This window comes from Medicago sativa, chromosome 1 (assembly GCF_051527215.1).
Source record: "Medicago sativa cultivar Bolivia chromosome 1, Bolivia_mono, whole genome shotgun sequence".
Taxonomy (NCBI): domain Eukaryota; kingdom Viridiplantae; phylum Streptophyta; class Magnoliopsida; order Fabales; family Fabaceae; genus Medicago; species Medicago sativa.
Window position 1 is genome coordinate 3497170 of NC_140749.1, and position 18527 is coordinate 3515696.

At 32.5% G+C, this 18527-nt stretch overlaps 2 protein-coding genes across 2 annotated transcripts; both read left to right on the plus strand.

Annotated features, from left to right (window-relative positions):
* The first annotated feature begins 9008 nt into the window (after positions 1 to 9008).
* LOC146951800 (putative GTP-binding protein OBGC2) lies at positions 9009 to 14797 on the plus strand. Its single transcript, XM_085755925.1, has 9 exons — positions 9009 to 9602; positions 11024 to 11115; positions 11453 to 11536; positions 11961 to 12038; positions 12442 to 12642; positions 12740 to 12847; positions 13617 to 13691; positions 13990 to 14171; positions 14332 to 14797. Exons 1-9 carry the CDS (start codon positions 9032 to 9034, stop codon positions 14429 to 14431), a joined length of 1491 nt encoding a protein of 496 aa, XP_085612051.1. The 5' UTR covers positions 9009 to 9031; the 3' UTR covers positions 14432 to 14797.
* A 2265-nt stretch (positions 14798 to 17062) lies between these two features.
* LOC146951801 (uncharacterized) lies at positions 17063 to 18240 on the plus strand. The gene has a single exon (XM_085755938.1). The coding sequence runs from the start codon at positions 17191 to 17193 to the stop codon at positions 18022 to 18024; it is 834 nt and encodes a 277-aa protein (XP_085612064.1). The 5' UTR covers positions 17063 to 17190; the 3' UTR covers positions 18025 to 18240.
* The last annotated feature ends 287 nt before the right edge of the window (positions 18241 to 18527 follow it).

Sequence of the window (18527 nt, forward strand, 5' to 3'; positions counted from 1 at the left end):
TTATTATAAGACTCGTTTAGAAAGTTCACACTTATGAAGAAAAGTAATTTAGCAATAAATCTGTAAAAGTATTCACGTTCCTTTTTCATAATTATTCCAACAATTATTGATCTCATAAAAGAAAACAAATGTATGTCTCTCAATTGTAAATTTAAAAAGGCATTGAATTAAGGGCATTGTGACGCTCTTTTCCTTCATATCTTAAAGTTATCAAAATTCCTATATTTGTTCGTTGTCATTTTGTAAATGATTGTTAGAATAATTTAATTATAAAAAATACTTTAGTTGTCTCCAATGAGTGATGTTGAGTGAGTGAATGCAGGTTTTTTTATAAGGGTTTTTCTAACCTGTGCAAGATTGCACACCTTAAGGGCTAATTAATGCACTATTTTTTTGGTTTTCTCTAATTCTTATTAATGACTCTTTTTATTGTAAATTAATTGTTTTTCTCTCTCTTATGTATTCAATTAGCTTTCTTCATAGACTCTCCTTTTATTCTTTCTTCCTCCACTCCATTCATCAAGCTTTCTTCAAAATAACACCAAATCTGCCCACTAGTTTTTCGGGTCAACATTTCACGGTAATAACTCTGGCGAAGAAACCGCTTCACACTCTTGGTTCTGGTCAGATCAAAATTCTACCATTCTCAATTTCTTGCAAATTCAACTCCTTCAAGCGCCGTAATTTTATAGTCAATCGTTGTTTTTCTCTAACTCAAACCTTCAAAATTGTTGTTTTTTTTTTTTCAATTCAAACTTTCAAAGAGCTTCTTCTTAATTCTCTGATCATGTAGTTTTGTTTTTTTCGTTGGCGGCAAGATTTTCTGGCAAGATGAGATGAGACAGAGGCAATAACAAGACTAATTAAAAGAGTGATAATAGGTTTACGTTAGAAAAAAAACTATGAGAGAAAAAAAACAATTTTTAAGAAAAAGACTAATTAATTGCATCATTAATAAGAATTAGAGAAACCCAACAAAATGGTGCATTTATTAGCTCTTAAGCTGTGCAAGATTGCACAGGTTAGAAAAACCCTAACTTTTTATAATGGGAAAAATTAAATGACTGATAGATACAAATCATCAATTAGAAGTCGATTTTACATAGACAGAATGATTTTATTAAGCTCTATGAAATGATTAAATGACACAATATTGTGGGAGCATGTGATTTTCTGATGGAATTGATAACACTCAAAACCTCTCGTTATAATTATCACATGTCTCATTCCTGCCTCAACAAAAAGCCTGAAGATGTTTGATGATGTTTAATATAAGTTTCAGGCAAAGGCTACGGTAGGCACCCTGTTTAGGTCTCCTACCGTAGGAGACTTGATTAATTTTTTTTGTTTGTTTGTTATAAATTGAATATCAACCATTTGATGTATTAGGAAGCTTTTGAATGGGTGAGATTTGCAGGTTATCTAACCCATTGAAATTTTATTTTTTAAATATATATATTATTTAAAAAAAGGCAATTGATTTTGGAATCAAATTTAACAGGGGTGTTTTTGACATTGTTGAATTTTTTTTTGACAAATCTGAACAACAGATGTATCGTTCCTCATCTATTGTCTTCTTTTCAAAATGCAACGACTTCAACAAAGATTTGCAGATTAATCCCAGCCACTGTCCACCGTCGTCAACTTTTCTCTGCATATCTCATCTCTCTCTCTCCGAAACTTTTGCGATCTGTCTCTCATCCGCGACCTCTCTGCGATATTATGGTGGTGAAGACGGCGGCGTGGTGATGACTGTGTGGGTGTAAGCCACGGTGGTGAGGACTCACTATCTTCTCACCCTTCTGTGCAGGTCTTTCTCCACTGAAACTATCGCGATCTGATGGTGGTGATGACGGCGGACGACGTTGTGGTGGTGAGAAGTGGAAATGCGTGTTGTATTTCTGGAGCTAGAGTGTAGATTCGGTGGAGCTAGGTTATTTTAGGACGGCGGCCGGTGGTGACGGAGAACGGTGGCCGGTGGTGACGGTGATTCATCAAAACGGCGGCCAGCGGTGGTGGTTAGAGTAAGATGGTGATGGTGAGTTGAGTATAGACTATAGAGGGAGAAGAGAGAGCAATTAACACAAACAACGATGGAGCAATTATTCCAGATCTAAGTGGGTAAATAAAATTTTATTTAAAAGGAAATCTCAAAATTGCCCTACAGTTAAAAGAATTACTTTAAATAACATTTACCTCAATAATAATTTAGTAATGTACATCCACATGCAAAAAAAAAAAAAAAGCAGTCTTCTATATATCCTACCGTAGGAGACCTATTTGTGTCTCCTACCATAAATGGCACCTAAGTTTCACTAAAATGCCCAATTTGCTTACATGCCACAAGTTTCAATTAAGGCTAATTTTTTATTTTTTTAAAAATAAAAGAACATTGGTACTAAAAAGGTCAATAAAATTGTGAATATATTTTATAATATTTTTTGATAAAACGAATATATTCAAATTTCTTTAAACTATATTGAGTGTTTGTGTTTGGAACAAACACCAACTATTTTCTGATTAATTATGACACCATTTTTTTACCATCCTTGTACACTCCCATGTGGCACTAGGGAGAAGAGAGAGTGAAAGACAAAGTTGATGAGTGTGTGAGGGCCATGTCGTCACATGTCACTTTAGTGTGTGGAGGTGCAAGGGGTGTATGTCACATGGGGTGGTCAACCTATCATTGCTCGTATTTTCTTTTGTACAAATATTTACCACTTGTGTCACATGGGGTGATAAAAATTTCTTTTTAATTTTAAGGAAATAGAAAAAGAAAAAAGAAATGTTCAATCGAAATTTGAAAGGTAAATAATAATTTATCGTCTAAAAATTGTAAAACTGTCCATATTAGAGTTTGTGTTCAACATATATTAGTTAGTAATCAAATTAATACATTTTTATTGCTTTTCTTTAAAGATACATTTTTATCTATGAAGCCCCGATACGGATACAGGTGCGGATACGATACGATACGGGTACGCGGATACGCGAATTTTTTTAAATTTAGGATACGATACGGTTAGGATACTTTAACAAAAACTTATAATAAAACTTATATGTATGTAAAATACTTGAAGAAAATTAACATTGATTACTCTTCATTATTGTATTATTATAAAAATTACAATTTTTTAAAAATAATACATGTGATCAAAATAAATTTTTTTGAAAGTTTTCTTATAAACCATATTACATTTTCAAATGTTGGGATATTGATAGAAACATCATTAAAAGAACTTAGCACAAATTTTATCTAATATTGATTAACTGAATCACATCTCTCGCTACGTTCATCCACAAGAAGTATAGTTTCAAGTGTTTCATTGAGAAACAATTTTATTGATGCATATCTAAAATTGAGTCATATACATCTATAATGAATTTTTACAACATTGTTTCACTTTTTTACTCTTCATCTTTTTCTAGGATACGTGTCTGTGAAGTATCTTAGAAGTATCCTTGTGTATCTGTGGAGTATCACATAAGTATCCGATAAAATATTTATTAAAAATTAAAATAATTAATTCCGATACTTCGTGGATACGTATCCGCGAGTATCCGTGGAGTATCGGTATCCGATACGTATCCGGTACGGGTACGTCTCTGTTTTGGAGTATCCGGGCTTCATAGATTTTTATCAATCCTACTTCAGGCATACAAATATGCGGGACCAATACTAATTAAGTATGAGTACGTTAAAAACATGTTTTTTTTTTTATATATAATATAAACCGAGAGAGCAAACTTGTTCCCAATAAAACACCACATTAGATCTTGGACAAACGAAAAAAACACCACATTAAAAGATTAAAAAATAAAAGAAAGAGGAGTGTTATTTGAACAACCAATTTGGTGACAACTTATTTAACAACCATATTTTACAAAGAAAAAAGTGGTATTGGCACGGAAACCATGGCAATAAAGAGATAAATAAAAAGTAATGTGAGTATGAGAGAGAAAGCTGTTGCAAAAGTTGTCACTAAATAGATATTCAAATATCATTTCTCAAAATAAAAAATTGGGTTTAGTTACAAATAAGCTCAAATACACATACCATATATATATATATATATATATAGGGGGCATATCAAGTGAGAATGATATAGTTATGTGAGAATGGAAGGAATGATTTTCAGCCCTTTGATCAAAAATAAGTGGTTCACACTAAATGATACTATTAAATGAATGACTCACGTGAACACAAGTTCGTGGTTCCATTTTGCCCCTTTATTCGTGTAAACCATTGGTCTTCTTCCTCACCTTCCCAGATTCAGTCTTCATCTTCATAATATCACTTACCTTAATTGCTAATTTATTTTACACTAATTGAACCTGCTGCTCCATCGACTAAGAAGGGATTACGCTTAAATTTTCAATTTTTTGTTGTTGTTATTGTTGGTTTTCTTTTAGATAATCATCAACTGGGATCTTTTTAGAATGCTTTAAGGGACTTTGAATCATAAAATAAATCAGAAACTGGGATATAACAAAAAATAATAAAATAAATACGTCCACTATGAAGAATGTGTTGCCTTGCTACATTCCACTATCAATAACAATAAACTCAGAATCAGCGAGAAGCCGCGAAATAAGATGAACGAAATTGAAATTGAAATCAAATGCAAGATCTCAAACAAGAAATTTAAGTGATTTAGCGGCGACTACGATAAGATAGGAAGTCGAATTGGTGGCTGGAAATGGAGGTGGAAGGTTGCAGCAATATTAAGAGGATGAATGTGTGGCAAGAGGGACTCAGGAAAAGATCGCTGCCAGGGAAGAGAGAAGGGCCGTCGGGGGAGAGAAAAGGGTTGAGGTGAGAGGAAGAAGATGAACGAAAGAAGAGCATGGGTCAAGGGCTGGAGAGAGAAACATGTGAATCAAATGATAAATGGCACATGATAATCTCGTAGTCTCATCCACTTATTTTTGATCAAAGGGCTGAAAATCATTTATATATATATATATATATATATATATATATAGGGGTTTGCTAGAACACACCCACTAATTTTTATGTGGGAGTGTTTTAGCAAAGCTACACCTTAGGGTGTAATTAACCACTTTTTAGTTATTTACTTGCTAAAACACTCCCACATAAAAACTAGTGGGTGTGTTCTAGCAAATGCCTATAGGATTTGCTAGAACACACCTACTTGTTTTTGTTAGAAGGTGTGTTATAGCAACATACACCTTAGGGTGTATTTAACCACTTTTTAGTTATTTACTTGCTAATACACTCCCACATAAAAACTAGTGGGTGTGTTCTAGCAAACCCCTATATAGTATTTGATGAATACCAGTTTTTTGGAGTCATTTCCCTTCTGGATCTCCTCCTTCCACTGTTCAACGGTATGAACACCGATCACCTGTCCTTCAGCTGCCATTTTTTCTCTTCTTTCGAATCTTGTTTGCTTAGTTTACACGAGAATATAAATTGCATATACGTGCACAATATGTCACGATGCCTCATTCTTATAATATTTCATTTCATAAGAATATTCTTAACGTGTATATGTAACGTCCATTATACTTTTGCCTCATAAATAACGTTTTTTTTTTGACAAAAACCTCATAAATAACATTGATTATAATTCCTTTTAAAAAATATTAATCATAATTTTAATAATTTGTTAACGTTGAGACAAGAAATTTGAAAAACAAGTTCCTTAAAAAAAAGTCAAGAAATTAAATTTATTAAAAATAAAACTGTCAACAAGATAAGTGTCTCTTTGTTATAAAAAAAAAGACACGGAATTAAGAGTCTCTCTCATGTACAAAGAGTCCCATTTGTTATAGATTAAAAAAAATAAAAAATAGTTCTTATCTTATATTTATAAAAAATAGGAACACCACCTTATGGACCGAGTTTGAAGTTTTGTGTATTTTTTACGAAGGAAAGAAAGGAAAACATAGACAACCAAACATGTAATAAATTGGAGTAAGATGGATCTTTATGATATAATATTTTAAGTGGTGACTAAAAATTAATAGTTTTGTTTGGTAAAATGTTCAAGAAATATGTTGTCATTTCTAGAGCATGGTGCCAAAAAGAAGAAGGTAATGACACGTGAATTAGTAAAGTTCGGAAAATATTTTTAATGGAACGTATCTTTCGTTCATATTTACCATTTTAAGAAGATGTATAAGGGCAAGATAAACGAAAAACAATTTCATTAACTTCATAGATTTTTCGAAAATTGCTATTGACATATTCACCACCGTTGTTACATTGAATGTTTTTAATTTGTCGTTGAAATTGTGTGTTTATGCTTTTTGAAAAGTTGGATAAACTTGGGATTTATGTGAAATATAGACACATTCTAATGTGATAAGTTGCATTTAAAGTAGCTAATACAACTACTAGAGGTTCAATTTTGTTTCATTCATTGTCTTAGTTTTTGTTTCATAGGGCCAAGATTCTATAGTAAATCATTTTGAAAGAAATAAAAAATTACAACCATTTCAGATTGTATTTTTATATCACACAAACATTTCATATTAGATTTCGATGCCTTGAGCAACAAACAGGGTGTCCTCTAGCTTAGAATACTGCTCCAAGCAAATTATAATTTTAAATAAAGTTTTATTTCCTTGGTTAATTGATTCTAAGGAAAGAGCAAAAATATGATGTCAATAATTTGGTTATTTTGCATTGCATGTATGCTGCTTTTTTCCCCCTTATACAGTACCTTTAATGCATGTATCCTGCTGTTTGTTCAGGGGGTGTTGCTGATGCGCTGGGTTACGCCTTTGAGGAGTGTCGGTTTTGTTAGGATTGATTAGGGTTGATCTACCGGGTCTGTATTATCTTGTTTTATTCCCATTTGGGTTGTACCTGGGTAAGGTCCAATGTCCCCCCAGTCTCTGTATCTCGTTTTTTATTTATATATTTTCCATTTTGCTTTAAAAAAAAAAAAAGTTTACAAATATTCATTTTGTAGCATACCAGACAATTTATTCATACTTGGGGTAGTGTTTAAGCAATTATCGAACTTGTTTACACTTAATAAGTAGTGTTATTTGTCTAGAAGTCCTAACTCAACTGATAAATGCCGAAATTGCAAGGTCGAATGTTGTGACTCGGGCTCGAACCCAAGACATCAAAGTTGTGTGTGAATTTAATTTCAGTAAATTACCACTTCATCTAAAACAAAAAAAATAAAATAATAAGTAGTGTTATTTTCTCTGTAGGAATTATACCATGAGTTGAATGCATTGGACGGTTTCCAACAAGATTATAATCAAAGAGAAACGATATTTGTACAACCATTTTATGACAACTTTTGTACAACTTTCTCTCTCATACTCAAATGATGTACTTATCCTCTCTCATCCTCTCTCTCTCTCTCTCTCTCTCTCTCTCTCTCTCTCTCTCTCTCTATTCTTTTTGACCAATGAGAAGAAAGGAAAGTAAGGTTGTCACAAAAGTTGTCATCAAATGGTTGTCAAAATATCATTACTCTAATCAAAAGGTTAAAGAGTTGGAGTCCTTAAATCTTTCTCTCAATGGTTTTTTTTTTTGAGAGACTTCCTCTCAATGGTTAGAAACTTCATAAAATGGTATCTTAAATATCTGCAACTCGAGGATTTGTTTGAGAGTTTGGAGAGGAGGAAAAGAGAGGGTTTTGGAGGGTGTGAAATATCGGAGAAATTTAAGAAAAGTTTCACATTTTTCGAAAGTGCAATTTTTTAGAGAATGATAAATTAATGCTTATGATTTAATATATTTTACTTTTAAAAATATTATAACAACAAAGATTAAATTTAAAGAATTAATATAAACCCTTCAAAACCTTCTAAAACACTCCTTTAATACAATTTTTGATTTCCCAAAATTAGGAGAGTTTTATATTATGAAGAAAAAATTAACCCTAAAAACTCTCTCCTCCCAATATCTTCTATTTTTTCTACTTGTTCATTTTTTCCTCTCTCTATACCGTCTCCTCCTTCCCCTCCAAACTCGCATATAAAGTCATGTTTTGTTTGTCATAATATACATGTTTTGTATTACGTTATAAGCAGGGGCGGATCTGGACTCACAATATTAGTGAGGCAAAAAAATTCCGTCAAATAATTAACTAATACTAAATTTAATAAAGATGTTAAAAGAGATCAATCAAATGCTCTAGCAGAATACGCGCGCTCTTTTTGTTTAAGCAAGTTGTAATTGCGTAGAAATTAAAAAATAAAAAGATCTATGTATTGAAATATGAATAAAAATATAGACACATGAACAAATTGCACAAAACATTATTTATGTATTAAATACGAGTAAAAATATAGACATGTGTATAAATTGAAAATAAAATCAATCCCCGTATTAATTAATATATAAGTTAAAGTATAGACACATGTAAGAATTAAAAAAAAAAGGTTAATTTACCAATATACGAGTAAAAATACAGATATGTGTATATATTACAAAAATAAATAAGTTAATGTATTAATATATGAGTAAAAATATAGACACATGTATAAACATAAAAGATGTTTGTATTAATATATGAATAAAATTACAAAGTAAACTAATAAAAAAAAGTAAAAAAAAAAAAAAAAAAAATTGGTGTGGCACTTGCCACACCATGCCCAGTTCAAATCCGTCCCTGGTTATAAGCTTATAGAACATGTATCAACGATTAATAGTCTGTTTGCTTACGCGTTTGTCAATCCACGTTTTAAGGAAAACCACGCCAACTTATCACATTGATACAAAAGCTTCAAATGCCAACTTATTAAAATTACGGTAGTTTTGCTTTGGAAATTCCACTAGATGTTTGTTTGTGTTGTAAACTCTAAACTAAACACACATTAAATTAGTTTTTCAGAATTTGATGAGAATTACATGTGTTTACTATTGCGGGGGAAAGAAGAGTTTACAAAGAATTAATTAAAATTGTAATTATTTTTTAAAATTAAAAATTACATATTTTTTCTAACAAACAATGCGACTAATAGTAACATTTGAACAAATGTTATATTGGCCTGGGTTTTATCTTCTTCTTATTCTTCTATCAAAATTCAGATAATGGCTTCTTCACTCATTTCACCACCACCTTCATTTCTCTCATTTAACTTACCCGAAACGCGCTTTTCCAATAATCACTTCCTTCAACTTCCACAAAGAACCTTCAAATTCCAACAACACAAACGAATAACAATACAATGCAGAATTCAAACCTTAAACCCTACGCAACTACCACCATCAACAGCCTTAACAAAAGAACCTCACAAATTCTTCGACCAAGTAATCATCACCGTTCGTGGCGGAGACGGTGGTCACGGAGCAATACTAAACCAAAAACCCAAAAAGGAAATTGAAAAACCAAAATCAAAAACGAAAAAAGCGATTATTGATAATAATCATAAGAAAAGTGCGTTGAAGAGAGATTTTGATGGGTCTTTGATACTTCCAATGGGTGGTCATGGTGGTGATGTGATTATTTATGCTGATGAAGGAAAAGATACGTTATTGGAGTTTCATAGTAAGAATAGGTTTAATGCGAAACGTGGTGGTAATGTTGATGCTGTTGGTGTTTTTACTTCTTACTTGAGGAATGGAATTTCTGCTCCTACTGTTCGTATTCCTGTTCCTTTAGGTTTGTTTGCAAATTTCATTTTTTGATGTTATGGCTCTGTTTGGATAAATAGGGAAACTCGCAACTTATAGCATAAGCGCTTATGTATAAGCTATTTTTGATAACTTGTGGTTTTGGATATAAGCTGAAAATAGTTTATGAACATGTTGTAAGTTGTTTTTATAAGTTCTTCCAATTAGTGGTGTTACAGGTGCTTATGTCAGTAGATAAGCTCAAATAAGCCGATTTAGACAGTCTATATATCTAATTCATGTTTTTCTAGTGTTGCTTCTATGTGAAGGTAAATGTTGTTATGTTTTTATTAGGATTGTAGAAATATTATGTTTGATTAATTGATTGGTTGTTTTTGAGTTCATCATAGTTGGTGCAAAGATTTACATTGTAATGTTAGAGGATTTGGAAAATAAATACTCCCTCCGTCCCATATTAAGTGACACACTTGACTCTGTCATACATATCGATGCATATTTTTTTTTATCTTTAGTATCTTTAATTATCTATTAGAAAAAATTATGAAAATTTAATATTTTGAAAATATTCATCGAGACGAATCCAACATCTTATATGATATTATTTATATTTGTATAATTAAGTTGATACAATTTTCACATTGTACTCCATTCTATGTTGGAAATGTGGATAAGATTAGAATAAGGTGCCATTTTTGTACTTACGAATAAAAATGTCAAGTAATAGTCCCGTAAGTATAGCTTAAATGTTAAAAGGCTGGAGGGACATTTGATATGTTGGAGCGTGAGTTTGAACTTGCAATCCCCCACTTTTCAGTACTTATTATGTGTGAGTTTCACAGCTTAGCTCTTTAGAACCCAAAAAAGTCAACTAATATAAAGTCAAATGCAATGTTTTAAAAACTGAACTGGTGTGAACACTAGGCCATGCTTATACTGCTTTTCAAATGCTAGAATCCGGACAAAACTGTCATCAATTCACTCAAATAACCGAATCGTGAAAAATGTCTTTTCATATTTTAACTGGTTGAAGTGTCTGCCTCAGTTTTAAAAACATTGATCATGGTGTTAGTTTGTTTTCTTGTTTTCACTTTGAATCAATCTGTGTTCAATATTATTACAATAAAAAATGCTCGTTGTTACGTAAGCAAATAGAAAGAAAGTCACAAAATGAACTATCTTGAATTTGTTTGTGTTTTTGTCCATCAGTTAAATTCTGTCTTACCACTTTGGCCATGTATGGTTAGTAATTTTGTATTGTCGTCCATTTCGTGAATAAATTGCTTCATACTGTTTAGCATTAATCTATTACAATAGTTGTCACCTTGTTTTCGTTTCATTTTCTGTTTAAAATAATTTGTGAAGAATATTGTGAAACAACATTTTCGTGAAAACAACCCATAAAAAACTAAACTTGATTTCCCTCATTGAGTTTATTATTGTGAATTACAGGCACAGTTGTGAAAAGCAAACGGGGAAAGATGTTAGCTGATTTAGCACGACCCGGTGATGAAGTTCTTGTTGCGAGGGGTGGACAAGGAGGGGTAATATACTAATACAGATTTGAATCTCTTTCAAATTCTAATCATTTTTCTAATTGAGTAGTGAATCAGACAGTTCAATCCATTTAAGACATAATCTAGCCGTAGGTAAGTTGTACAGATTCACATTGGTGGTAAAACAGAATAATTAGAGCAATAGAATAAATAAATAAATTCATACTCATTGGTAATGTACTCTGTAACTAAGGATTTTTTTTCCTTCAGAACTACTGTATCAACATTATCTTCTTTCCTGGAAAGTATTAGTTATGGTTTACACCTATCTTGGTTATTATTGTTGTATTTTCAATCTGATTCAAACTTTTTCTCGTCTTACCAGATTAGCTTGTTAGAAATGCCACGGCATAATAGGAAAAAAACGACGAGTTTGACAACTAACGTGATGAGAGATGACTCGGATAAGGTAAAGTCTATTGATTATTTATGTGTTCACTGAAATACTTACTTGATTGCATCTCTCTGGAAGCCATCATTAGAGACTTCATTAGGCATGTATTGAAGGATTGAATCAACAAGGCTTTGTTCCTGCTCTCTCAGTTCAATTAATGTTGGTTTAAATTTTGCAATCCATAATTGATCAACCAAATTTCTGTCCAAAATACTTGCTAATTTGTCAGTATTTCCGTCCAAATCTCTCTGGAACTATGATTTTAAATTATCAATTTCATATTCAGTTTTATCAGGAAATGAAAATGTATCTTGAAACCAGAAACAATAGTTTTTGAACATTTTGCATTTACTAGTGTAAAGTAGATGTCACGATATTTAGCTACCTTTGTTCCTATCTTAATGTAAGATAAAACACCTGTATTTTAAAATTGTTACAGGTTTTGGTTCATGGTCAACCTGGGGAGGAAGTTAAGTTGGAGTTGATCCTACGAGTTGTAGCCGACGTTGGTTTAATTGTAAGTATTGTATCTATGCATAATGCCTTATTTAGTTCTCTGTTTGTTTTCTCACTTTATCTTCATAATAAATAACCGTGGAATGTTGATGAGTGGTTTTTGTGTCTTGTCTCTTTACCAATGATGATAATTTTGAGATTTCTGGGAAACTTAAGTATTGATTTTACCATGATTTTAGTGAAGATTGTGAAGGATAGTGTGGTGATGTGTTCTAAAGCATGAGTGGTTTTATTTAGTTTCTGTGTACTGTCTAAATCTTTTTTTAATATGGTGAACTAAAATTGGCTATTACCCTTTTTTTGTCCAAGTGAAATTCGTTGGCTGTAGAGTAAGTGAAAGACTGCTTTGTAGAAGGTTTTACTTTTTCATTCAGCTGTTCAAGATGAAGTTAATCTTGTTGTAGGGACTTCCAAATGCTGGGAAATCAACGCTTCTGGCAGCCATTACGCTTGCGAAACCCGATATTGCTGATTATCCATTTACAACATTAATGCCAAATCTTGGACGCCTTGATGGTGATCCCAACTTGGGAGCAGGGATGTATTCGTCTGAAGCTACATTGGCAGATTTGCCTGGTCTTATAGAAGGTGCTCACTTGGGAAAGGTATCAATAAATGCATATATATATATATATCGCTGTCAAATGTCCATCTTTTAAACCATATAGCTGCTTATTAAATATAATTTTTTTAATCTTTCAGGGTCTTGGTCGCAATTTTTTGAGGCATCTAAGAAGGACCCGGCTACTGGTCCATGTTGTTGACACATCTACTGAAAACCCTGTAAATGACTACAGAACTGTCAGAGAAGTATGTACATTGTATTTTATGATTTAGATTCAAGTTTTTTCTTGGTTTAACAGGTTTACTTGAAGTTGTGGGTGTTTGGTTTACGCCCTTATAGACTCCATTATTTTTTTAAGAAGCAAATATTAATAATATATCACCAATAGTGAACAGCAAAAGGTATGCTAGGAATATACATAGCTTACCCCACTGCAAAAACGATGCAGACAATGTGTTAGATTTAGCCCCCATGACTAGAAAAACCAACACACCTCAACGCACAAAAAATCCCAAACTAATCAAACGAGTACCGAATAATCTTATAGATTGCATTCTTCAACAATCAGAGAAGGGGAATTTGGTTCCTTTAAAGGGATATTTCACTTTTGAGGATAAATTAAGACCTCTCAACCATTGATATGAAGTTAAAAAATTGAAGTTTCAACACATCTATGTTTTATTATCCATGTATACATAATGTTTGCCGTTGAATTTTTAATCAAGTTTTTAGTCAAATGCTTGGAAGGGAGTTTAATTGGTATATTGCCTTTATTAGCTCTGATAATTTATCTCAAAAACCATCTATTGATAGCCACAAATTTGCTGTTTGTTCTTTATTCTTTCCTCTTTCTTTTGCTTTTGGATTGTGAGTCAAAAGCAGGAAGTAATTTGTGCATAAAATTTAGTCAGTTTATTGTGCATAAAGTAATTTGTGGTCAGTCCAACCTATCATTTCCCTCATGTTTTGGAGTTTTTAATCTTGCTCATTCTTCATTCTAATTCTGTTTTGCAGGAGTTGCGCATGTATAATCCTGAGTACCTTGAACGACCATACATTGTTGTTTTGAATAAGATTGACCTGCCAGAGGTATGTAGTTTCCTACTATTACCCTCAATCTGAGTTTGAGTATATCTTTTAATTTCCTATTATTTTGTAAAGGGAGGCTCAGTGCATGAGGCAGGCTCCCATCATTGCGTAGTCTAGTGAGGGTCAGACATTTAGCCCCTGAAATGGGAGGCTCTGTTTCTACATCTAGAACCCAAGGCCACCTCGCCACATGGCGTCTACTTTACCATTGCGCCAAAGCTCACCCTTCCGTATTACTATCTTGTAATATGAAAAAAATAAGTCACACAATAAAAATGTTCATTAATTTTAATTTCAGGTTGAGGACAAGCTTCCAACATTGACTCAAGAAATTATGAGAATTGGCAGCGATGGTGCTGCTTCTGAACCAAAACCAAGCTCTGAAGTTTCGGCTCAATTATTGACTGAAGAAAGTGACCAAAAGGAAAAGAAACTTGAGGACTATCCACGACCTCACTCTGTTATTGGAGTTAGTGTTCTGTAAGTGTTTGATGTTTTGTTTCATAATATTTCTATTCTGAAGTGTTTTCCTTCATAGCATTTCATTTCACAAATAATGCTAATTGTTTAGACAATTTATATCATACTTTTCATAGTACCCAGTCGGCTTAGGTCAAAATTTTATGTTGTCTTATTGCAGAAAGCGTATCATGGTTAGCGAGATGTTAAAGGAGATAAGGGCCGCTTTAAGGCAGTGCGTTGATTCCAAGGAACCGTTGGTTTCTAGTGTGCCACGGTGAGATTTGCATCCTATACTTTGTCAAACACTTGCAGTTCAACGGCGCTTTCGGCAAAGACTACTCATAATTTGGTTCGGGTGTTAATTTGACATTATCAGAGAACAAAAATTAAAAGAAGTGACTCTTGGTTTTAGAGGAAATACTAATGTGATGTCAAACGTCGGAAGCATTATCAAGTGATAGTCCAATCCTGGACCTTAGATTTTGTTGCGAGCAAGGTTGACAATTTAACATGTAAATATATCAGTTGTTGTAAATTGTATCTGTTGTTGCAATGTTAATATTATTGATATTGATATATTCTTAAGACAAGGAAACATTGTACTCCATTGAATATTAAATTTTGCACACTTAGACCATTGTTAAGTTTGTCTTGCCTTGTATTCATTTTTCTCCAAGTTATTTAGCTTTTGAATACCTGTAATTCCATGAAATGGTAGCGACGCCTATTCATGGATCAATAGTTGTAATGTAGATTGCTAATATGGTCATTGACCTTTTTTTGTTGCATCTGTTTGCAATATGTCAATTGTTTCCATAAAATAATAACTGTAGCTTTGACACCTAGAAGTAAAATTGTGCTTACAGATACTACAACTTATCAGCTCTTGTTTTTGTTGAAGAACTTGAAATTTAGTGCAACAGAAAATTTGGTCAAAGATCAAATTGGAAGTTTAAAATGTACAACTTACCTTAAACTCGGAAAAAAAAAAAAAAAAACAAAAGTTAGTCAATGGGAAGTAAAACACTCAGGAATTGGGGGTTGAATTAGGCGCAGCGCAATGTGATTGCACACTCACATGCATCTCGATCGTTCGATCTTGGACAATTCAAAATTAGATTATGGTTTTTTAAAATCTAAATCGCAAGATTAAAATTTAGACTGTTTGATCTTGATTAGACAGCTGAGATGTGTGTGACTGCAAGTATTCCCAAGGTTGTGTCACATAGATGTGATTGCATAGAACCTGAATTCTAGGAATTTAGTTTTTGAAAAACCTTGATTTGACCAAACAATGTCTTGATTTGTTTGGTTCCTTTTGAATACCCTTTACTGCACCCCATGAGTTTGACTTTGTGAAGATAAGGTTAACTACCAAAGTTTTATACCATTTAAAGCTATTTAAATGATGTAGATGTATGACCATATTGTGTCATGTACTCTTCCACTACAAATGAGATAAGCCTCCTTGTATATACAAGTGTACTAAATAGTTTAGTCTACTTATCACTTGGTTATTTCCCATTACCTTCAAAACTTGAGAGTAGAACAAATTTCTCCCTAAAACTTTGAAGGTGAGGGGATACCCCATTTTTCATATGGTATCATGATCTAATGACCCTCTATTAATAGATTTTTTTTATTGAACTCAAACAAGAAAAAGTATAGAAAAAAGAAATAAAAATAACATTCATTATGAGAGATCACTCACAATCACAACCTTTACATCAAACAGTACATTAAGATTAACTTTGAAATAATCTAACTGATATGTAATTAACTTTTACATCTTTGATATCTTTTGTGATCACAATCACTCAATTTAGATTTTTTATTTATAGGTATAGAGAAGTGCACTTGGAATATGTTATGCAAAGTTCTTTTATGTTTAGATTTTCAAGAGATATATTCCTAACCGAGGCATAGAGGAACCACTTTGAATTTTTAACATCAACAAACAAAAAGAAAAGGCACAAGATATATACTAGTATACTAGTAATGTAGTGCAAAATACTACTAGTACTTATCATATCAATTTGAGATTCTTAAATCTGAACCTTAACAAAATTTAAAAGTGATACACACAAGTGCAATGCATAATGGTTATTATCAATATTGGTAAACTCGTAAATGTGTCTACAAGTGGTGTAAGATTCCAATGAATCTAGTTAGTTTTTGGCTCTTTTACTAGTCACATTGATGACTGATTCCAATTCTCTTGCACTTTCAAACACCTGGGATTGTTTCTTTCCACGTACAAAGGCTTCTCATGTGAATGTGATTTTTGAATACTTATCATCAACCGTTTCCTCCAAACGTCACCGAACCTACCCAATAGTAAATGTCTATTATCCATATCCACATTACTACCTCAAAACAACAACAAATATATTATAAACACAACCCTTTAATTTAACCATCCATCTATAATACTTTATTATATGATACATTCATTCATTAACCATGTGATTGGACTCAAGTATATAATGAGCTCGAGTTAACAATGTGTCATTTTAAGAACCCTAGTTTAAATAATGTCATAAACAATTATCGGTCATACTTTACTTACTTTCAGTTGGTTGATCTCTGAATTACCAGACCTAAAGAAATATACCTACATTCATTTAATTCATGACCCTTCATTAATGACTTCAAACAAAAAAAGAAAAAACAAAGGAAAAAGGGAAATCAAGTGAGAATTTTGTTCTTGAGAATTAAACTATATTGAAAAGCTTAAGCCAAGTGTGTACAAGATATATCAACAGTAAGGCTAATATTTGACACGGTTAGCCTTGTTCATGATGACAAGTAGCAGCTCAAACTCACTAAGGGCCACGTTTCATATACTTGTATTTAGCACATTACTACACATTTGTTTTCACATATAAATACCTTACTCTAATTCTGTTTTGGTACATAACTCACACTCAAATCCATCCATATTTTCATTTCTCTGTTGAAACTAAAACCTGAGTGTGTCATAGTAATAAACACAACACAAACACTACACAAACACAAACAACAGAAGCTGAAAAAAATGATGAAATCAGGGATGGGAATTGAAGAGAGAAAACAGCTGAAAAGGCCAGCACAAGCAAGTTCAAGAAAAGGGTGTATGAGAGGTAAAGGAGGACCTGAAAATGCAAGTTGCACTTACAAAGGTGTGAGGCAGAGAACATGGGGAAAATGGGTGGCTGAAATCCGCGAACCGAATCGCGGTGCTCGTCTCTGGCTTGGTACTTTTGAAACCTCTCATGAAGCTGCTTTAGCTTATGATGCTGCTGCTCGTAAACTTTATGGTTCTGATGCAAAACTTAACCTCCCAGAACTTTCTACACCCCCTCAAAATACTACTTCATCACCCTCTCCTACACCACCTCAAATGCAACACCAACAACATCCTCATATTCAAATTCAACCCAACAACAACAATAACATTAACAACAGCTTCAATATTTCAAATCTTAATTCTTGCAACAACATAAACATGAACAACAACATCAACAATAACAACAACAATAGTCCTGTTTTTGTGTCTTTGTCTTCTCAACAAGTTGGTGGTGATATTACACCAATATATAGCAGTGATAATTCTGTTATGTCATTTCCATTGGATAGTACTATGACAAATACAATGGATTCAAAGGGTATGGAGATTAGTAGTGATTCATTTTTTGGAACAGTGAATTATGAAACCATGCCAGTAATTGATGATGATTCAATTTGGACAGAAGCTGCTATGTCTTTAGATGCTGCAATTTCAATGGATTTTCCAATGATTGTTGATGATGCTGATGGAATTTATCATTCAGGTGCAAATTTTGCTGAAGTTGGTGCTTGGGATTCTCTGCAAACTCCATGGTGCATGTAAATCAACGTCAATCAAATCAAACTCAAACTACAAATTAAATATATCATCATGAAATAATCATATATAAAATATAGTATAGTGTGTGTGAGTGTATATATAGATATGGTCTTGCATTAGGTACATGTATACTATACTATAATATACACATAGTATAGTGTGTATATATTTATGGTACTCCTTTAGTTGGGTACATAAGGAGTGAAAGATCAATTAGTATACTATAAGTAGCAAATATGTTACATGTATGATAATAATGTGTGTTAAAGTTGACTAAAGTGAAGACCATGACATAGTGATTTTGTTAGCACTTTTGTCTTGGATCTTTGTAGTGTCAAATAGTGTATATATTACATGGTGTGAAGAAATGGTTATGAATGAATATGGTGCTTGATTAGCACTATGCTATGTTATATTTATGCCAATAGTTTTATGTACACTACTATATTAGACATATGTTTTGTTTAGGTCATTTTAAAACAATTGAAGATAAATAAATAAAATAA